The 23,967-nt window shown below is 37.2% G+C and overlaps 2 protein-coding genes across 3 annotated transcripts in view; both read left to right on the top strand.

The window, feature by feature from the left end:
• Positions 1 to 444: 444 nt before the first annotated feature.
• On the top strand, positions 445 to 22,812 carry LOC115239377 (tribbles homolog 2). Of its 2 annotated transcripts, none has more exons than XM_029813870.1 (4): positions 445 to 1,011; positions 6,833 to 7,533; positions 14,627 to 14,928; positions 19,780 to 22,812. In XM_029813870.1, exons 2-4 carry the CDS (start codon positions 7,216 to 7,218, stop codon positions 20,240 to 20,242), a joined length of 1,083 nt encoding a protein of 360 aa, XP_029669730.1. In that variant the 5' UTR covers positions 445 to 1,011; positions 6,833 to 7,215; the 3' UTR covers positions 20,243 to 22,812. The 2 variants fall into 2 exon arrangements, with proteins under 2 accessions (XP_029669730.1, XP_029669732.1); XM_029813872.1 differs by lacking the exon at positions 445 to 1,011 and adding an exon at positions 2,171 to 2,868.
• An 840-nt stretch (positions 22,813 to 23,652) lies between these two features.
• The window catches only part of LOC115239451 (SH3 domain-containing protein 19), a 4,811-nt gene continuing 4,496 nt past the window's right edge, over positions 23,653 to 23,967 (top strand). The window contains exon 1 of the mRNA XM_029813967.1: positions 23,653 to 23,723. Within this exon, the coding sequence (XP_029669827.1) occupies positions 23,702 to 23,723 (22 nt within the window). The 5' untranslated portion in view covers positions 23,653 to 23,701. The remainder of the gene's footprint in view (positions 23,724 to 23,967) is intronic.

The following is a 23,967-nucleotide window of genomic DNA, read 5'->3' as shown; positions in this document are numbered from 1 at the left end:
TTATAAATGTGTGTTACATTTCTAGCACTACTTTATATATTTCATAATAATTTGAGACAATCTTAATGTTTATCAACAAATCAAATATAATATATATTACAAATGCTGTGTATTAGTACTTTGAGTATCTAATTTGATAAAACTTTTATATATATAAAATCATTAATAAAATATATGCCATAAATTCCATTTACTGTACTTTCTTAGAAAAAATTGAGAAAGGATTGAGGAGATACATTAAAATGTATTTCTATATGTATATACTTTGTTAGTATATTTGACTGTAATATCTCATTTATATATTCAACCGAATATGTGAAAAAAAAAAAGCATATAACATCATAAAATATCGTCCGATAATATATAAAGTTCAGATAAGGTTAAGTCACACTGACACGCGAAAGAATAAACTCCCCAGGCGGTCTCGACGGAACTGGCGGTTGGCGGAGTAGTGGGGCGGACGAAGCGAAGTTAGCTGTTAGCCGAACGCGCCTACCCCCACCCGGCGGCCACGATCGCGGCCGAAGATTGCCGAAGGGCGGTGCGTCTGGGTTACGTCCGCGTTCGCCTGTCCGCCAAGCTCAGTTGTCAGCTGCACAATGGCATCGTTAATCTGTGTTCTCTCGTCTCGTTGCTGCCGCCGTCGTTTCTGAGCGGTGGGCCGGCCCAAAACGTTGGACCGTCCGTCGCGCGGATACCACGAGTCTCCTCTCTCGTGTACACGCGCGCGTTCTCTCTGTCCTTCTCTCTTACTCTTTGTTCTCGTCTCGGAAGCTGATCGCGGGAGACGAAAAATCATTCCGGCCGTGTTTCGAAAACGAGATACAACAACCAACGCGCCGCGTCCGTCAACGTTGACGCAGCAGCCGATGTGAGAAGCCAAGAAGAAGAAGAAGAAGAAGACTCTGACGAGGTCGATCGCGGTACCGCCCGCGGACGTCCAATCGTCTTAACCACCCACCGATTCAGGAACGACGAACGGCAAAAAAAACGACGAAGGAAAACACGAAGGTAATGTTCCGTCTCGAGACGCGATGTTCTCTCTCTTTCTCTCGTAAAGTGTGAATCGCGCGCGGGACGATGGGAATTTAGTCGGCGCGTGTGCACCGTCCCCTAATTCGCAGGAAACGCATTATCGACCGTGGAATACTACTCGGGGGATTACTCGTTTCGCGGGTGGAAACGATAGTAGCGCGACACCCCGATCATTGCCGCCGAGTGCTTGTGTACGTCGTCGTCGTCGTCATCATCGTCATCGTCGTCGTATATTATGTCGCGTGGCTCCAGTGCAAGTGCAGTGCTTATTGCATTGACGCTATTATCGTCGCAAAATTGTCTTCGGCTTATCTGCTGGTTGCAACCGAACTGACCTGATCGCGCAATTCATTAAAATTTCTTCACTCGAGACAGAGCAATTACGACTTTAATTTTTCGATGCAATAGAAGAGTATATTTTACTCTACACGATTCGCACGTTTCGGTCACATTGTTTTTTTTTTTTTTTTAATTATAACGATCTCAATTCCTAATAAGACTGTAATTGCCGGTAGGAAACGGTGTTATGTTTCGGATTTCGGATCACTTTTTGCACTGCCGAAATATCGATCGTTTATTGTCGCATGTGTCAAAAAAAAAAAAAAAAAAAAAAACCGGATGACACCGAATGAATGCTGCGTCATAGCCTCTGCATTTCGTAATGATTTCGCGGATCTGGATCGTAATCCTTTTCTGATAAAGCCGACCGGATGTAACGATGTCATTAAAGAAACATTCGCGAGATTCATGTCAAGGAAATCACAGATGTCTTTGCATTGTGATATTTCAAATGTATGAGCAATATTTTGAAATCGCGTTTCCTCGTTTTATTAAAAATACAACTCTATTAAAAATCTTTCGAGCTTTTCAAAATTTTTGTAAAAACTCGCAATTCGCTCGAATTCAATAGTTGTTTCTTGCTTAAAAATATTTAGTTTATACTGTGCACGTGAAAATACGCATCGAGATGTATCTCTTTTTGTTTATTTCCATTGAGTCAGCGTAGTCAGTTTTACACTGAATGATGGTGTTTATATTGAATGAATGATTTGACGCAGACACTAAAAACCGGTATGATCTCAGTGGGTTTACGTTTATGTCCACCGACGAAAACAATTTTTTTTTTTTTTTTTTTTTTGTTATTTCTGACGAAGGAAACGCGACAACCGGTGATAAAATCCATCTTTCCTAATCTTCACCGGAACTAATGCCCGGCGAGATCAATGCGGTTTCGATCCTATGTTGCGAAATGTTGAAATGAGAAAGAGTGAGAAAGAGAAAGAGGATGCTGCGCGATAAGAGTTGAATTTCTCGATTTTTCGAAAAATCGGGTCGGCTTTAATCGGAATGGATATTTTCGCAGTATATAAACGGTGGACGTGACAAAATGGTATCAGGTCATTTATTTCGCGAACTTGCGTCACGTTTTGGTTGCACGCGCTATTAATGCAAACGGTGCCCGCAATATCACGCGCGCGCGCGCGCGCGCGCGCGTGTGAGACAATCGTGGAGCTCTCCGCCATTTTGACCTTACCGAAGGATATCTCTCTCTCTGGTAAAACGAACATACAAACTGCCGGTTGCACGCTTGCGCGTGTCGTTTCGACACACACGGCGGCGGCGACAGCGACAGCGACAGCGACAACGACGACGACAACGCAACACTTTACTAATTCCGAACTCGCGATTTCGTCAGATACGCGCGTTTCATTGAGGGAACGCACGTGGAGGGGTGGATAAGACCTCGACAGTGCCCTGGGTTCACGCACCTGCCGGCTACATCGGTGGCCACGAAATCCGGGCACCGTCTTGACTCGTCACGACTCGACAACTGTAATTCTTTCATAATTTGATTAAAATTTTAATTATGTTACAATTAATTACACCCCCTTCGCTCCGTATTAAAGAAAATTATGCATAAAGACTACGCGATACTTATTCAAAGATATATTCATGTATAGGAAAAAAAATTTATATTATGAAGAAAGCTATTAAAAAGATTAGCATTTTTATTAATGCATAATGAATTTAAACTTCATGTAGCTTAATACATGATAAAGATTTTATCATTTCTTTTGAAATATCGATCTTTTATAGGTATCTTTCATACTTTTCATGTAATATATAAATATAAATTTGTTTTGTAGCGAGTATTGCATACATCTTTGACTCATGTTTGATTTACATATTTTGCATTTAAGATACATATTTTATCTGACACATGTGCAGAACTGAATATGAGATAAGTTGGTTGCATTTATAGTTCTATCTTTTACCGTTTAGATTTTTTTTGAAGTGCACGATATATGATTATTAATCTAACTATTTTAAAATATTCGTGATAGCTAAATTAAAAAAAAAAAACCGTTATGGTCAGATTGGAATGTCGTTGCCGTTAAGTCATCGGCGAATAATATCTCGAGGATGCCAATAATCGATTCAACTCTGGGCCTATTCACCTGTCGATACGGCTCTGACCTCGCGATTATCATGGCATCCACGTGATCGGTGATAAAGCCGCTTTCCGCCTTGGAAAGACCTCTACGGTGATAAAAACAAGTTGCGATTATTCGCCATCTCGTTCGTATCGCGCAACGAAGAGGAAACTCGATGGCGAGGGGGTGCAGAGAGGGACGGTGGGGGGAAGGAGATCGCGTTGCACAGCCCTGATCTTTGGAGCCGCTGGAGACTCGTTGTTGCGTCGGTGTTGTCAACTTTTGCGCAAGTGCGTAGATATCGTAATGGAGGAGGTCCCGCGAGTATCATCAGTCAGCATCTGCCATGCGAATGATATATGATTTTTAAACGATACGATACAAAGTTCGTAAACAACCAGGATTGAGTAATATATCACTCAAAATTGTCTGACATAGTTATTTCCAATCATCGATCACTAAAATTATCACGAATGCTAAGACTCTGATAATAATATAAGCCGTTAACAATGATGTGCTAATATAAATATTATATTAATCCCTCATAAAAGCTTTTGCCGTAAAAAAATGTAGAACTTTTCTTCGTAATTATAGAAAAGAAAAAGATAATACATAGAAACCGGATTTTACGTTAATTTTATCTTCAATTATATATCTTGCGTAGAGGAGAGATTGCGATTTATCCATTCTACTTCGAGTCTCTCGATATTCTGTCTCATCGGATTCTTCGTTTCGCATACTCAAGGTCTGCATAGTATTTCGTCACGTTTATCGGCAATTTATTCGATGAAATGCCGGTCTTCGCGTTCGACTCTGTTGTTCATTATCGTCGAGTTGTTAATTATCGTCGTTAATTCACTATTCAGTTTGAACAAGAACAATGATCTATTAATCCTAATTTTTAATTAGTATAATTGAAAATAAACGTTAACGTATATATATATATATATATATTCATTCTATGCTTCTAGAAAATAAAATTTAATTGTACGCGAACGAGATCTGCAGTTTTTTTATTTATTCAGAAGGAGAGTCGGGTATATTTTATAAATTTTATTTCTCTCTATCAAATATTAATTGTGTTGTGTGTGTGAAAAAAATATTACAATACTTCGATATGTTATAAAACACGGAATTATACGTATAATTTCTCATTTCTAACGTCGTCATTGAATGTGGCTACGAAAAGAGATACGGGGCTGTAATTTGACGTGAGATCGAATTTGTTTTGTTGAATTTACGTTTATACGACGAAGTCGCATGAAAATGAGCATACGCGGCACGCCAGTTGTACGCTTCGGGGAGCTTCCTGAAAGACGACCGTGCGATATTTGCATATCTTGAATCGGCATTGAACGATTATACGGATGAAAATGTATAACGCGCTACTCGAAGAGCGATGTCGTCCGCGGAAGCAAATTTCAGCATAAATGTTAGTTTTATTTGTTTAATTTTGCTACGATACACTTGCTAAACTTTATCGTAACTGATTAAAGCTTTTGTATAAATTGTCGAAAAAAAAAACTGCGGTAAAGAGAGATATTCTCTGTTTATAATTTGAGCAGAAACTCCTAAATTTCTTCATGATAAGCCGAGTACTGTTTATGCATGAATCTTTATTCACTCTACACAATTCGGTTACGTAGATTTATGAATGCCTCGATAATTTGACGAGTATTTGAAATATATATATATTTTATAGAAAGTTCGAATATAACATCAATCAATGTGTGTGTTACTGTAAAACAGAACGTAATTTCGATATCGGAAATTGAGACGCTTGATTGACACAAAATTGAATATTCCCATTTAATTTTATGCTTTCAACTATATAAATTTACATTTATTTAGAACGTAATTTCGATATCGGAAATTGAGACGCTTGATTGACACAAAATTGAATATTCCCATTTAATTTTATGCTTTCAGCTATAAATTTACATTTATTGCGATTCGTTAGTGTAATTCAATCGTGTAATCATGGAGTTCGATGATGAGGCGAACAGTTGAATTGTTTTGTAAACATCGTGGATCAACAGCGTGTCATCGACATTTATCGGGGGTGGCGGGGGAGAACAAGGGGGGAAGCGGAGTATTTACGATAAAATTACGCGCGTGAGTCATGATGCGAGTGGATCATCGCAGCCGCTACTATTTCAGGCGATCTCGGATAAATTCGGCCGTACCCCTCTCCCTGGAGAGGGGGAGAATCTTTCCTTCCGCAAATAATATCGCGATGTTTTTCGCGTCTATTACCGCCGGTCACGTGTACATCTCCTCTTTGCGTTCGATCATTCATAAAACTATCACGTAATATCCTTTCGTCGCCTCAGATATCTTCGATTGCAGTCAGTACCGTCTCTAGGTATCCGCAGAGCCGTATCGATACTTTTGTAACAGGAACAATCTATGCCGTTTTATAACATAAACGTTACGAAAGTTCAATATGAATAATCTCTTCGTTCTTTGGTAATTAAACGCAATGCAATTTCTATTCTACGAATGAAGTAAGCATTTGTGCAAAACGGTGTTACGTCCATTGACTTTCTCTCGCAACTTCTGCAAAATTTGCATTTGCACTTTGCTTGATATTTATAAAAGACGATTAACACATTGTAAATACAATATTTACATATTTTTTTACTTCTATGTTTTATTCTGTAAAAAAAAAAAAAAATATTTACACCTACGTGACGATATAATTAAATGAATGATTAATATTCATAACGTGGCCGCGTCGTGAGATTGGCTCGAGATAACTCGAGTCGCCGTTGTCCCTGCGTCCTGACAATATCTCCCTGACCTTACGAAGCCCCCTTCTCGACTGTAGAAATTGCGCACGAGGCAGGAATGTCGAAACGTCGTTCATTTTGAAATTGTCCGTGAATTACATTATGGACTTTGCGAACGGAACTATTGTCATCGTCGAATCATGCACACGCGTACGGGCGTGTAACATGTAGGCGTAATTGTGGTGTAGGTGCGCCATGCTTCTTCTGCTATTTTGGCCAGGGCCAGCATCGCACGGATTATCAAGAGAGAATAAAATATTCTTTCTTTTTATATCTCGCGAAAGATACGACGGCGAATCGGAGAGCAAGACGTAAAATTAAACGCCGGTTTATCGTGATTCGCATTTGTACTCGTAATCGTTATGATCTGCTATAAACGTGATCGCGTTTTTAATTTGACTTTTCTAATATAAAGATCCCTATGCAATTAAAATATTAAGCCACTGAATATATTATACTTTGTTTTTAATTAAAGATTGAAATTAAAGAGGTGATATATATCGAGATAAACTCATACGTAACTCTGTGTAGTATTCTATTTCTAATACTCTCGTTCCTTTTGTGTTGCAGAATCAGTTCTCGACAGCGACCGACTGATTATCCACGAAGATCTCTCTCCGTCCAAGAACCCGGCGCAGCGACATTGCGAAACAGCACTGCACGGGTTCCACTCGCCCCCCTCAAAAGCACAAGTGATATTTCTAATTAATAGCTTAACTCATTAGAGCTTATAGAAAAGCCAAACCCGTCGTGAAACCGAATCCATATTGCGCTCTTTGTACATGTAAATGCCGGTATTCCTAACACATTGCGACTAAATCGCGACTAAGTGACGTACGAAGTGTTCAACGCATTTTATCATAATCCGCGATCGCTGTGCGTGAACCAGGACAATATAATAGGAACTCTGTCTGTGCACGAGTGATATACCGAGTGTGTGCGCGGGACGCAACATGAGGAGAGTGGCCAGGCAGCATCCACTGCATCTGCAAGTACCGACCCGTACCAACAATACCAAGTTCCTGGTCGGTCTTAACGGCAGCCAGGATGTCGTTCATCAGCAGTCGTCGCCGCAGCAACAGCCGGCCAGCGACGAGAACAGCGCGGTGGTGCCGCCGAGTTGCGTCTTCCCGACCTGCGAGTCTGTGCCCACCGACCTTCACGGGGGGCCGACCATACTCGGGGATCGATTCTTGCTTCTTGGTCCGGCCGAGGGTAGCGCTCTTTATCGATGCGTCGACGTGCACAGCGGTCAGCAACTCGTTGCAAAGGTCAGCATCGAGATTTTTTTTTTACAAATTATCTGCTCCAAGTTGAACAATCAAGCGTTTCGCTCGTCAACACATAAGTCGTTTGGCTAGGGATTTGCAGACATTCTGTCATTATCAATTTAAATCTGCAGTATTTATTTTCTAATATCTAAACTTCTTCTCCATTAGTAATATGCAATTATATACTATTGAATAAATAATATATGTGATCTTTTACAATATATTCTTTTAAGCGGATTGTCTTAAATATTTTCGCAAAATGTTGGGCGAATTAAAAATTAGTTGAATCACGGTATTAATATAATAGTAAAATTATTCTAATAAACAAATAATGTAATAAATAACGAAGGTTTTCGCGATATATCGCGATAACAACTATTATGAGTTAGTCTTTTGCATAATAAGTCTGGTGAAGCGTATATATTGGCGGTGGCATCGCACGTGGATGCTTTTACAGCGCATTGCAGCTGCCGAGTTTCCATCCAACTATTGTGGCATTATATAATAGAGTACACACGGACGTAACGGTCCGCTAATGTTCGGGTCGATCGAAGCTTCCACTCGTTGCGAGATCAACGACGATGTAACTGAGCGCATTTGTCTGAGAAACGTTTACGATTTCCTCGAGGAAGATTCAATTAATTCCTATCTAGTCGATCGGTTTCTTTAATTAAATAAAAAGGCGATTTCCGTCGAGATATTTATTCGATAAAATTCGTTCGCGATTCAAATCTGAAATATTTTTGGCGTATCAAAACTGAGATAAATCAAGAAGTAAAATAAATCTAACATTTTTCTTTACATATACAATATATTGATAACTAAATTGGATGTTTAAATTCGTATATAAACGAAAAGAAGGTTTCAATTTCGGATTTCAATATTTTATATTCATAATAGAAATGGATTAATTGATACAGAATGTTATGATTGCTAATATAAGTCAAATACTTTGTTTAATTGAACTACGAAATCGGCTATTTAGCAAAAATTCGTAAGATTAGTATGTAAATTTATGCAAATTTACACGTACATGCACGTCATTTCCTGTTTATCGAGTATATTTGTTTGTTTGTGTTTATTTATGCCGCATTGCATTTACAGTTTGAAATTTCGATTTCGCGATCGTTCAAAAGAATTCATGTATCTATATCTTTTTATTGTTTTCTATTGTAAACCAAATATTCGCTAATCTTTTTACAATCTATTCTAAAACGTTACATTATTAATAAAAAGACATCATTTTTCTTTCTCTCTTTCATTCTTCAGAATTTTTTGTCAATTTTGTATTTTTATATATTTTATATTATTTATATTATGATATGAATTGTTTTCACAAATAGTGCATACTGAACACACACAGAGCGATCGAAAGTGTCTTTCCCAACAATTCATTGAAAATTGATAAATGATATTCGTCATCCCTAGATCTCTAATAAACAAATAATGTAATAAATAACGAAGGTTTTCGCGATATATCGCGATAACAACTATTATGAGTTAGTCTTTTGCATAATAAGTCTGGTGAAGCGTATATATTGGCGGTGGCATCGCACGTGGATGCTTTTACAGCGCATTGCAGCTGCCGAGTTTCCATCCAACTATTGTGGCATTATATAATAGAGTACACACGGACGTAACGGTCCGCTAATGTTCGGGTCGATCGAAGCTTCCACTCGTTGCGAGATCAACGACGATGTAACTGAGCGCATTTGTCTGAGAAACGTTTACGATTTCCTCGAGGAAGATTCAATTAATTCCTATCTAGTCGATCGGTTTCTTTAATTAAATAAAAAGGCGATTTCCGTCGAGATATTTATTCGATAAAATTCGTTCGCGATTCAAATCTGAAATATTTTTGGCGTATCAAAACTGAGATAAATCAAGAAGTAAAATAAATCTAACATTTTTCTTTACATATACAATATATTGATAACTAAATTGGATGTTTAAATTCGTATATAAACGAAAAGAAGGTTTCAATTTCGGATTTCAATATTTTATATTCATAATAGAAATGGATTAATTGATACAGAATGTTATGATTGCTAATATAAGTCAAATACTTTGTTTAATTGAACTACGAAATCGGCTATTTAGCAAAAATTCGTAAGATTAGTATGTAAATTTATGCAAATTTACACGTACATGCACGTCATTTCCTGTTTATCGAGTATATTTGTTTGTTTGTGTTTATTTATGCCCCATTGCATTTACAGTTTGAAATTTCGATTTCGCGATCGTTCAAAAGAATTCATGTATCTATATCATTTTTTTTTTTTTTTAATAAAACGTAGATAGAAATCACTCGAATGAAGACTAATAAACGCCATGTAATACGTTTATTGCGTGGACCCTCCCGCCGCGTTTCCATTAACATTTTACAATCGCCGCGCGTTATACAATGAGCGAGCTGGCTTACATCATCGCGCTGCGAACAAATACAAGGTTGTGTCACCTCGTGTCCCGTCTCACCTCTCACCTCGCATATCCGTCGCATATCGCCGGCACTGTCCGTTATTCATAATCGCGGACTAAAACCACGGCCGTTTAATTTAATCGACGATTACACGAGAGCGTCGCGTGACGCACGCTTTCGCAAACATGTCCGCTTTGCAAATCACAAGAGTTTGTGATTTCGAAAAAATAGGAGTCATAGCTATTTCGGAGAATAGAGATCGCGATCATCGTTCTGAGCTAATGCCATTAAACTCCTAACAAGGGTTCAAGGTTGATGACGTGTGAATAGAGCGCGTCGGTTTATGAATAACACTAGATATATATATTTTTTTTTGCGGTTTTTGTTCTTTATTCTATATATTATATTATGTTCGATAAATGTGTTAAAAACTTGAATGCAATACTTTTTCAAGTTTGCCTGAAGTTTGACCTCTTTTTCTCTATATCTATTTTTCAAATTTGCGAGCGAGAGAGTATCTTCGCGAGTTTACAAAGCCGGCAATCGATGACCAATCGGCTCGATTTCGTAAAGAACGCACAGTGCTCTTATTAAACTAATGGGACTCGAATGTCGAAATGGTGTCAGGTTTCAACACGTGCCAGAGATGAACAGCTGGACGAGCAGAATTTCAAAAGTGACAATTTTGTTCGCTGCGTTAAGTTTTTATAATGTGAAAATTTTTTATCGGTACACGAATTTGTCAAAAATATATATATATATATATACATAATATTGATTAGACTCTTATCCATTTCCTTCTACTCTTTATCGCGTAAATACATCGAAGATTAATCTTAATTAAAGCTTAATATGTATGATTCTCTTAAATTAGTTGGTATGTATCTGAAACCCAAATCCAATCATTAACTTGGAAAATAATTAAGAAAATTAGAACGGATGTAATTTTATCAATCTTAAACATCGTGTTCGATGTCGTATGACGAAACGAAGAATCATGGCGACATATCTTTCTAATTATCATTTAAATTCGTGAAATTAAATCGTTTTTTCAAGGATATCCGCTTGGAATAATTCAAGCTCGTTGATAATTTATTTCGTCCGATTTCAAATTAAATGATCAAAAATAGAATTTCCGTCAAAAATGTTTGTTAAAGAGAAAATAATCTTTTGCTTTTTTTAATAAAATATGTCTTACAATATACCAAAAATAGATTTATCAAAAATAAATTGTGTAAAATTAAGAAACCAAATCTTTCAATTCCTAATGAATAGTATAAAAACATACGTTTATAATTTACTTCCGACATTCTTCAAAATCGATCAGCGTTTTATATATTACATGCCTTTCTCACGTGAATTTCAGAAGCGTCTTATATTTATTTGTATTTAAACACAAGAATATGTCATATTTAATTTCTTTTTCTTAAATCTTACTTATTCTCTCTGTTTTTAAAAATGCATTATTTATTAAAATTTTTAGATACACGTGTATCATACATTATTTATCTCTTTTTATGTTTACAGCTTATAAATTTACTTATTAAAATATAAAATGTTTAAAAATTTCCAAACAGAGAAATGGAAAGAAAGAGAGAAAACATTTTTACAACATATAATAAACTTCCTTTCTGTCTTTCTTTTCTTTTCTCCCTTCGACGCGTTGATGTCTTTCTTCATTTGCATTGTCTCTCTCAAAGAAGCGTCTCCTCTTCTTCAGACGCGATAAATTCGCATTTGAATTCACTGCTAAGTCTGTCGATAAGTACGTGGATTGTAATTCATTCATCTATCACGCGAGGCTTTTCCCGTAAACGATCAAAGATCACCGAGTAACGAAGCATATCGACAATAAATTCGCGAATTGTGCACGATTAAGTATGATAACTCGATTCGTAGATTTACAACAGAATTAGGTATATTTGTTCATGTTTAATCGTGTCAAAATATTTTTAATGTTTATTTCTTTGCTTAATAAAGATTTTTTTTTGTATATTTACTATATAAAAGAATACATTGTAGTGGCAAGACTTAGCAGAAATTTATTTTTAATAATTACTACATTTATCAAATATTCTTATTTAAAACAATAAGTTTATCACAATTATTATTTTCTGAAAACAATAATAAAATAATGATAATAATCAATAATAATTCGGAAAATTAATTGTTATTAATTTTAATACAATTTTGTAAAGCAGCTTTAAAATATATAATCAATATAAGAAATTTTTATTTTGAATGTCTTGTTAAAAAACATTCTAAAAATGTTATTTTTCCTCTGAATTTTTATTGTGTAAAACTTTCATTTTAATAATAACTTTTCAAGATTCTTGCATATTGATTATTATATCGCCAATAACGAAATGTAAGATTGCCCATGCTTTCAGAGATACACCTTTATTTGGGTACATTCATTCTTAGTATACGCCTGATGATTGTTTTATTGTGTCACAGCGGTATTGAAGGATGAGCGTGCTTCACGTTGATACAGACATGGAGATATGAGCCAACATCCGCGTTGCGCGCCTAAAAGAGAGCAGAGAGATGTCGATGCTGTACGATGGGCAACATGCCAATCTTGCACGAGATGTCTTTTATTGCCGCGATAAGCGGCCGCACTGTTATCCTCCCCAATTTCAACCCCCATGCCAGTGTACCAGCGAAACGTTACGAATGTAATCTTTACTTCTGCGCCTTAATGGACATTTTCTTGCCGTCACGCCACGTGTTACGCGCTCGGCGATCCTCGCAACGTTTGGCAGAAGGTGTCATCTTTACGGCCGCGGAGGAAAAGAAGCGTGATAAGCATCCGTCGTCGACTCATGTACGAGTTGTATTACGAGAAATGATGACGATGGTGCTACCCGATAAGTGAGATTTTTTAGCCATCTCGTTCAGTTTTATCATTGATAATTCCGCGAATAATTTTATTATTCAATCGTTTAATACAATCCGTTTGATTTGTAACCATCATTAAAAAATAATGCTTATTAATATTTAAAAAGCCGGAATGGCCAAAGAAATTAATATTAAATTAACTGTTAATCAACATTTGTTTTTGACGCATTCGTTATATTTGACATTTTCTAATTTTTTTATATTTTACATATATCTGTTCAATTTTGCATCAAAAATTAAAAGGGCATTTTAAATATTTTTTTTAATAAACGCAATTTAAAAAAGTAAACTTTTTAAAGAGACATTAAAAATAATTTGTCAAAGAGGTCTTATATTCTCTTATTTACGAAATAAATATTAACATAATCTAGAGATTTTGATACGCCGATTAAACAAAGACATTTGTCATTTCTGACTACATCGTAATTGATTTCTTGATGTAATGGATGTTGTAACAGGATGTTCGAGAAATACAGCGCAGCGAGGCTTGAATTATACGAGGTCTCGTCAGTCTCAGGAGACTTAAAAACTTTGATCCATCTCTACCTATAAACCCCGTTCCGCGGACGGAACTTCAAGTTCCTCCTTAGATAAAACGCGGTTTGTGGCCCGTCACCCAGCGAAAGATTTAACGAGATTTCAGTCAATCTCATTCAAAATAAAGCCCGCTTTGGTGTTAAGTAAAATTGCTTACAAAATGTTGAGATAACGCAAAGATAACGCAAATATATTATAAACAGTAATTGTATCAAACAATTTTTTAAAACGAGATATATATATATATTTTCAAGTATTTTTATAAATTGCAATTTTTCTTCTTCTCTCCTTTATATGAGATAAGTGATATTAATTAAAATATAATCAAAATAAAATTAATTGTAAGATCGCGATAAAAATCTCCGCAGATATGCGAATGTGAGCAGAGATGTCTGGTCCCTTTATTTATCGACGGCGGACGGTTTAAGTTATAGATGCAAATTAAACTGCTCATTTATCTTATGGTAATTACACGACTGGGATTTGCAAATCCCTTGAACTTTCTTCTAACTTTCTCCTCCCGTTTCGGGCCGCTTATGGCAAGCCTATATGTCGTCGTAACGTATCACTGTAAATTAAGGAGAGCTCGTTGCATCTAATAATAAAATAATTTCAGCATTTTTATCTATTTGTCAAAAATATATATATATATATATACATAATATTGATTAGACTCTTATCCATTTCCTTCTACTCTTTATCGCGTAAATACATCGAAGATTAATCTTAATTAAAGCTTAATATGTATGATTCTCTTAAATTAGTTGGTATGTATCTGAAACCCAAATCCAATCATTAACTTGGAAAATAATTAAGAAAATTAGAACGGATGTAATTTTATCAATCTTAAACATCGTGTTCGATGTCGTATGACGAAACGAAGAATCATGGCGACATATCTTTCTAATTATCATTTAAATTCGTGAAATTAAATCGTTTTTTCAAGGATATCCGCTTGGAATAATTCAAGCTCGTTGATAATTTATTTCGTCCGATTTCAAATTAAATGATCAAAAATAGAATTTCCGTCAAAAATGTTTGTTAAAGAGAAAATAATCTTTTGCTTTTTTTAATAAAATATGTCTTACAATATACCAAAAATAGATTTATCAAAAATAAATTGTGTAAAATTAAGAAACCAAATCTTTCAATTCCTAATGAATAGTATAAAAACACATACGTTTATAATTCACTTCCGACCCGTTTTTAACCGACGATGCATTCGAATTGACTCAGGCGCTGACCGTGGGCGACAAAGGTTGCGAGGCATTGCTGCAGGCCCACCTTCGTCTGGAGGGCACCGGCGCGGCGAGCGGCGTGGCGGGCGTAGTGGAAGCACCTGGAGGTCGGCGCTATCTCCTTTTGGAGGGCCATCACGGTGACCTGCACGCCTACGTAAGGGCGCGCAGGAGACTGCGCGAGCCCGAGGCGAGACGGCTCTTCCGGCAGGCGGCCAGGGCTGTTGCGACTTGTCATGAGTACGGGGTCGTGCTGAGGGACCTCAAGCTCCGGAAGTTTGTCTTCGCCGACGAAGCGAGGTAGGTATTCCTACAATTATCATAATTAACTCAGCTTTGCTGAATTTTTATTTATATCACAAACCTGTTTCTTGTTTTGATAATCTTTTTATTGTTTTCTATTGTAAACCAAATATTCGCTAATCTTTTTACAATCTATTCTAAAACGTTACATTATTAATAAAAAGACATCATTTTTCTTTCTCTCTTTCATTCTTCAGAATTTTTTGTCAATTTTGTATTTTTATATATTTTATATTATTTATATTATGATATGAATTGTTTTCACAAATAGTGCATACTGAACACACACAGAGCGATCGAAAGTGTCTTTCCCAACAATTCATTGAAAATTGATAAATGACATTCGTCATCCCTAGATCAAGATATCGAAGATATCCATAGTGTAAAGTTCGCGTTCGCTTTTCCGAGTGAAGGGGAAATCGATTGCTGTGGGTGTGTTTTTCTCGTGTGAGAGTGACCTCTCTGTTCTCAACGCTGGAAAAAAATACGAGTGAATATGGAAATGAAATAAATACAAAGCAATTCATTGAGGATCCGTGGCATTCGCTCGAAAGAAGGAGAGCGCGTTTCGCTAACGTTGAAATGTTCGTTTTGCATGTAGATGTATCAACACACCATTCGTGGATGTATCAAATTCCAGTCCCTAAATACTCATTTATTTTACAAATTCTTCAGAAATTAATATTCTCTCCAGATTCGGCGCGAACAATTATACGTTTGAGGGAAAGAAATATTATATATCTATAAATTTAATTTGAAGCTAAATTTTCACAAATTTAAGCAGGTGTATCGAAACCACCTAGTAGTAACAAACGATTACAAATCCTCCTCTGGATTGCGAACAAAGTGATGACGTGGTGTCCGCTATTGCATTTATCATGCCTCTATTGAATTCTCGTTAAACCGCGAGTCGTGAGTGAGGGTGTGTATGCGAAGCCTGCTCGCGCGCGACGTTATCTCGGCGTGACTATCCACGATATGACGACGCACCCACGTGTCGCTGTGACAGAGGCAAGCACATAAGAGCTACAACCAGCCGAGCTAGGCCAGGCCGGGTGTATCGGCGATGGGTGGGAGATCGACTCATATGTCGGTCCGTTGTTGGCTAATCGCATCCCTGCCGCTCGGCGGGTTGTTGCTGCTGCTGCTGCTGCTGCTGCTGTTGCTGGTGCTCCCGCGCGCGCACGTAGAATAAGGAGAGTCCGGGGAATGTTGCAAGTCAGAAAAGCATATTGGTTCATCGGCTGTTGGTTTTGAAATGTCGGTATAATTAGGAAACGCGTGGCTCGTTCGTTCCACCAGCGCGGTTGACGTCCAACACGGCGTGTAGTATCCTTTCCTCCCTTTCTCGCCTTCCTCGGATAAACGCGAACGCTTAGGACGCAAGCGTGAGATTACCGTAACGCATGCGGTTACGATATGTCGTTGGCGAAATTTTAGACAATTATGGGCTAAGTAAGAATTAGAAATTTAAATTGACGTATTAAACTTTTAGTCGAGTGTTTAATATATCGTCTTTCTATTTTATATATATATATATATATATATATATATTCTGATAAAAAATTTACACGTCAAATTTGTTAATCGATTTGAAATTCGTGAGCGTGTCTCTTTCCTTTTTAAAATTTATAGCAACTTTGCACGTGAGTTTTTAGTTCCTGATCTTTCGCGGTGATTTCTCTCTCTTTCATCGGTCGTCTACAATGGACGGATTAAAATGATCAAATCAGTCTTTTCCCGGATGCTGCGTATATGGAGTTCGACGTATGGTAATTGTTGGATACGTCACGCGCACGTCTCGCGGTAAAACACACGCGTCGTTGTCGAGTATATAACGTTAGTTCGCACTCTCAGTGAAAAGCATGATTCGGTCTCGTGACCGGATTTCTCTCTGCCACGCACCTTTCGCAACGGCACGTTGGTCCGGTTCGACGCCGAATTTAATCAGGAGGATCGTCATTCGCGAGGTTAATGATCCATGCGACTAAAATCGTCGGTCTCGATTCTTCGCACGCGTATACGAGGCACTCTCTATTCTTGAAACTGTAAATTCGTGATGTTGACTTGAAACGTGAATTCGCGTTTATTTTTGCGTACATCCGGAAGTACTTGTGAATATTTATGAAGGATTAAAATTGAAGAATTAAAATAGAATTAAAATGTTCATTGCTTGTAGTTATAAATCATGTCTTAAACCTTTAATTTTGATATTAATAACGCTAATTATAAAATCGCTATTTTAGAATAAAAACATGAGAAGTGATTCTTATATTTAAAGAAAATTATTATTATTCTGTTTTATATTTATAAAATAAATATAAGATATCATATAGAATAATTTTTCTAAGTATTCATATGAGATTCATATTTCACACTCGTGCGATGTTATTTAGTTCCGGATTTTCCTTATCCAACATAAAGATCGCTGTAATCGCAGGAAAAAAATAATCTTAAAGTCAATTTTGCTATCTAGAAACATTAATTCACGATCGCATCCGCGAGCATAGTTAAATGATCCTGATTAATGACTCTCATGATTTTCATTATTTGTTTTTTTCCTTTTAACTCCACAATCGTAATATCAACAGTAAGAACCAAGAGAAACAAGAGTAAATTGATCGCATTTAAATAACTATTGTGATCCTAATATCGACAAACGTTTCGGGTTTGTAAATTTCACGGACTGTCCAAGAAATCACATCGCGTCTAGAATCCGCCAAGAGGTTCTTGAACCCGGAGTGATATCGTGTCGTTCTGTGCGCGGCTGGCGGTGAAAGTTTGCGAAGAAAGCTGCGGCCTCTCTCTTTCTCTCTCTCTCTCTCTCTCTCTCTCTCTCTCTCTCTCTCTCGTTCCGCGACCGCGTTTGGTTCATCACAAACAGTCTAGCGTGCCATCGCGCTGGTTCGATTCATTTGCTCGCGAGAGAGGCCATTGACACTCGTACGGATTGTCAAGATCGTGTAACGACTCTCTCGCGTGACATGTGTGTTCATTAAAGATGCGTTCCGTGACACTCGAATCTTCCGAAATAATGACAAATCTCAATCGCGACAATTTCATTAAAATATGTCTTCAAAATGTACAATTTGATAAATTTTATAAATTATATTGTATAAATTAATACAAAATTCTATTTTAATCGCTTGGTGTAAATAAATATTTTTACCCTGTTATAAATTTTTTTAATTTATACTTATGAAAAAATATATATAAAAATGTAGATATATTGAGATAAGACGGCAATTAATAGTGTACAATAATTGAGATTAAAATAATACAATAATCTCTCTCTCTCTCTCTCTCTCTCTCTCTCTCTCTCTCTCTCTCTCTCTCGTTCCGCGACCGCGTTTGGTTCATCACAAACAGTCTAGCGTGCCATCGCGCTGGTTCGATTCATTTGCTCGCGAGAGAGGCCATTGACACTCGTACGGATTGTCAAGATCGTGTAACGACTCTCTCGCGTGACATGTGTGTTCATTAAAGATGCGTTCCGTGACACTCGAATCTTCCGAAATAATGACAAATCTCAATCGCGACAATTTCATTAAAATATGTCTTCAAAATGTACAATTTGATAAATTTTATAAATTATATTGTATAAATTAATACAAATTCTATTTTAATCGCTTGGTGTAAATAAATATTTTTACCCTGTTATAAATTTTTTTAATTTATACTTATGAAAAAATATATATAAAAATGTAGATATATTGAGATAAGACGGCAATTAATAGTGTACAATAATTGAGATTAAAATAATACAATAATGCACTTTTTACTAGCGAATTTGATTTCTCGAGAAACATACATTTTACTCCTGATATTATGGAAATAATTATTTGACACATAATGACAACTTTAGGAACTGGAAACTCATCTCTTTCGATTATTTGCTTTTTTAAATATATCGTGTTAGTAATTGTAAGCGCGCACAGAAATACATCTTGTACACAAAATTTTATAATAAATAAATAAGGTATTATCATCCGATAAGTAAAATATTTTAAAGATAACGCTCTATAAAATATATCTGTATATCAGATCTTTGTTGTAAATGATTTAAAAATAATATAGATAGAGCCGAAAAAATATTTTTGTAGGAGCACATCTTTTTATGTGTAATTTGTAGCGCTTTCTCGAGTTGGCTACGCCACTGCGTCTCGACCGAATATCGTGGGCGAGACTACGAGAACTTACATCGAAGGAGAGTTCAGAAGTTACCCAAGAGCCAAGAATATTACGTACACGCGCGACTTCCGCGTTGCAGGTTGATCAACGCAGCGGGAACCGCGAGCGGCCAGCTGCGCTTTCCTCTCCTTTCCTTCTCCTGTCGTTGCGCCTTATTCCATCACTACCGACGACGGACTGAGAACAGCGATGGCGATGGCTCAATCGCGGTGTCCTCTTGCTAAATTGAAATACCTTGCCTTCGGGCGCGCGCGCATAAAAGGTTGCACGATTAGAGATTCTCGGTTTCGCTTCGCAAACTCGCGGCCAGATCATAGCCAGGTCGATAATAAATACAAGACTTGGCGCAACGCATGCTCGAGACACGCGGAACAAATTTCGCACGACGACGAATCAAAAGGATCGTAAATCTTTAGCAAGATTTAATACTCTGTTCTCTGTAGCTTGGTCTTTAATTTTCTCGATACTAGGTGTCATTTATTATACGCCCTCGTCAGCTTTTGAATCGCTCTTGTGTATCCGAAAACTTAAATAAATTAAGATTAACAAAAGGAGGAAGAGGAATTCAGATAAAATTCGCTTGTTTTGAAAGTGACGCTTGTCTTGAAAAATTCCACACACTTTGATGAATTCTAATTTCTTTTTTTGTCTTTATAGAACGCGGCTTCGCTTGGAGAGCCTCGAGGACGCGGTGATCGTGGAGAACGACGACGACAAGCTGACTGACCGACGCGGATGCCCGGCGTATGTCGCGCCGGAAGTGCTGCGCTCCGGACGTGCCTATTCCGGCAAAGCAGCAGACATCTGGTCGTTGGGCGTGTTGCTCTACACGATGCTGGTCGGTCGTTATCCGTTCAATGACGCCGAGCACGCGTCCCTCTTCGCCAAGATCTCGCGCGGCCAGTTCGCGGTGCCGGAGGGCCTGAGCCCGCGTGCCAAGTGCCTGATCCGTTCGTTGCTGCGAAAGGAGCCGTCCGAGCGACCATACGCCGAGGACGTGCCACTGCATCCGTGGCTGTCAAAGCCGCTACGGTTATACTCGTTGACAGCTTCCGGTAACAGGTCCTCGTGTCAGGACCAACTCGTACCAGAGCTACCTACCAATCCTCAACAAGACTGACTCTCCTTCGGGGGAAGAATCACTAATCTGCGCGCGACGGCGTCACTTTCGCATCCTAGTGCTTCTCTCGCGCCGATAACCGGGCCGAATTATCAGGCCGAGAGAAAAGAGTTAGCGCAATCAAAAGAAGAAGGAAGGAGAAAAATAACTTTCTTTTAACACATTGGCTGTGTCTATAGGGAATATAGCGATAAGTTTCGACAACTGAAACATTCTTCGATTTGTTTGATATAGCGCATTCGGAAAAGATATCAACATGTAAAGGATTGAACGAAACTGTTATCAAAAGAGAGCAATGTGTAGTAAAAGATCCTATTCTTAAAAAAAAAAAAAAAAGATGAATATATACCTTGGCAGTCAATGTGTTAATGGCAGCTGAATCACGCTTCACTTATATACGTTCAAGTCGCGCAATCTCCAACCTGTATTGAAAAATTGTATCGATCTTTATGTCTCAGAGACGCGCGGCTAAACACGGCTAAAGATGCCGGATCCTCTTTTTTTCGCCGATAAAGAACGGCCTAGAATAAGCTTCGAAATATATTAACAAAGAACGAAAGAGTAACGTTCTCGATGGAAATTTTTATATAGAGGAGAGTAACCAAAGTCTATTCTAAATTAATTCCTCTGAACTGTTTTCTTCGTTTAGTGCTGTAACTTTGGAGTTGAATGGTCGAAGCTGGAACTTTGAACGCAAGATGATATTATGTCTCATTAAAGGTAAGCTCACTCTAGTCCCGAAATAACTCACGGTTGAAGCACTGAACAACGAAAATAATTAAAGGGATCCTCTGTAAAATAGCGTCTCGATTTTGGTCATTCTCCGCTTACAATTTCGGAGGCAACGTGACGCAAGTGATTACAAAAGTCTTTATTGGCTAAAGAATCTTAGATTCGAGAAACATTGCCATTACTTGGTCCAAGAAATCATTCGCCTTGTTGCTTACAAGTATATTCGCGCGCGTGCGAATCCTTTGTGATAAAATCTTGCGGATTCTAAGCGACGTATGTGATACAAAATATACAGATTGTTAAGCGAGCGGTTACTTGCGATCATCTGTGTCTCTGAAGTCCATGTATATTAATTATTGTAAACGATCGAATTCGATGTTTGTATTGTGCGTTAGATACACTCGAGTACATACTCGACTTTCTCGATATTTCGCATTGCGCATCTACATGGGATGGTTTTTATGCTATACTGGTTGATCCATGAAAAAATAGCTATGTATAAATTCGAACGAGCGACTGGAACGTAATGTAAATTCGAATACAACTCTAGTGAGCTTTGTATAGTATAGTATATACATAGTATAAAGCGATGAATAAATGGGATTAGAGATTGAGTCGGATTCAAATTAAAAATTCGTGTAAAAAATATATATTGTATATAAAATAATATAGCACACGAGAATAATTGCTTAATAACGCTCAAAATCTTACCAGAGCAAAATCGAACAAATTATTGAACGAGTTTCTAACCTAACATCCGGCTCATTCTTCCTATATATCCGTTTACTTATCATCATTATATCACAGAGTCAATCAAATTTACTAGACGGAAATAAAAGAAGGGATATTTCTTATTTAGACACGATAAAACCTCGTTCTCTGACCTAGAAACATTGCCCGAAAAGTTCAAGACTGCTTGGACATGTGGCCTATACAATTAACTTTATTAGAGAAAACACGAAATACATGTTGATCAGTGAATTTCTAACTTAAGAACAATAAAAATACGCTTCTGGATTACTCAAATGACGAGTATCTATGAATATATAAATGTGTTCATCAAGGGCAATGTTTTCAGGTAGAATTCTTTCTAGTTAATCAAAGACACGAGAATTACCCTCTTTTGACATCAAACCTTCGAAGTTTGAAGTCATCGCTTGCGCGATATATATGTTCAGCTCACTAGGTTAAACTGTTTCGAATTTAAAAACGAAACAAAGTAAACGATCGACGATCTTGTATCAGTTTAGCACATGAGGCTGCACATCCTATTTTGAAAAATTTTCTTAAGAATGACTCGTCATAATAGAATTTTCTGACGAAATATTAAAAGATATAAATATTAATAACTTTGGATTGTCGGTGAAATTTAGCCTCATGTGATTCAAAGCTTATAATCTGTATGTCAGGTGACGACGAAGCATTCTCGTTCGTAGAACTATCGGCTTAGCATTGAAGTTCAAGAGGAAAACGCAGGGACGATGAGATTGTCGATCGAGACTGTGACTCGATCCTTATCTTGATCCCTCATGTTTGACGAAAGTACCATGTGTTCTTGTATTTAAAATACATACCTACCTACCCGAACTCTTTTCTAACTTTCGCGGAAGTAAGTAAGAGAGAGACCTTTTTTCCTTGTTATTTTATAATTCCCGTCCGGGACAACGTCGGTCCCGACTTTATAATTCCTCTCGTATCATCTTAAGTCAGGGTACAAACGCTACACGCGTCCATCAACTTTTAATTGTCCTAAGACACGATTAATCATTAAATCATTATCTAGGTGCGACAAGGGAATTTTCTCTTTCTGTATATAGGCAAAATAAAATTGCGTTTATGATGAAGATCGTCGTGTTCTCTTTCTCTATTTTGTTTAGTGGCCAATTAACGGCGATTTATCACACATGCGAATTTTCGATATTATATATTTTTTTGGAAGAGTCAAATTTTAATTTAAAATAAATAAGTTAGCTAAAAATATAAAATGGAATTTAGGAATCAAATTAGCACATATATAAACATGATGTGTACGATAAATATCATTTATCTTATAATTATATAAATTCCTTAATATAATATCCACGATTTATTGTTTTTGATAGCATTTTAGATAAGTTCCAAAATCAGTTTATTACCGGTCAGGGTCTACAAGTATGTTAATCTAATTTTATTTTGCATTTTAAAGATCCACTTTTTCAGTTATAATAAAGAAGAAATACATATTAAACAATTTTTTGTATAACTTTTGTAACTCCATAAAAAACTAGCAAGACATGTGGATTTCATATAATGATCATAAAAGAGAGAATTATATTTAAATAAAAAAGAAAAATTTAAAACTTTAAGATTTTAAAGAATATAAAAGATTAGATATTGAAAGTCTCGAGGAGAAAAGATTTAAATCTTCAATAATGTAATATCTAAAATTAGATATGTCGAAACAGTCTGGAGAAAGTAGATTATTTTTGTTACTTACTCAAACTTCATAAAACTTTCCAGGATTCGAATATAGATTAAAGAGATTGCACGCTTGATAAGTTTTAATATCAAAGAAACAGAATCGCATACATAGATACAGCGATATATATGCGACTGATTAGTTAACACTGCGTTACAGTATCAAATTTGTAACGGATAATAAATTTGAAAGCGGCTTGAAGTTTGAAATTTGCGCTGTCATAATCTGAAATGACGTCGGCTGGCGCAGCGAGCCGCGACGAATGAAAAATGGCCGCGAACGTGAGAACAGGTGAGTGATGAATGTAACGAATTGTTAGTGCCGCAGTCGCGTTTCCGTTTGCGATCTCGGAGTCGTAGGCGTTTCCGTGTAGCGGAAACCCGGAGGGATGACGCGTTTTGTACGTACGTTTAATCGTTTCTCGCCGATAAAGCCGACCGAGCACGGTGTAGCGAGCGCGTCGAACTCTCGATCTCTCCGCGTGTGATTCCGCGAATTTTCCCTGCGATTATCAGCGGACGTGATAAGACACGCC

Source organism: Formica exsecta, unplaced genomic scaffold (genome assembly GCF_003651465.1).
Source record: "Formica exsecta isolate Colony F162 unplaced genomic scaffold, ASM365146v1 scaffold38, whole genome shotgun sequence".
In the NCBI taxonomy this organism is placed as follows: domain Eukaryota; kingdom Metazoa; phylum Arthropoda; class Insecta; order Hymenoptera; family Formicidae; genus Formica; species Formica exsecta.
Note: the sequence above shows the minus strand (reverse complement) of the source record. Positions and strands in the feature narration are given on the sequence as shown.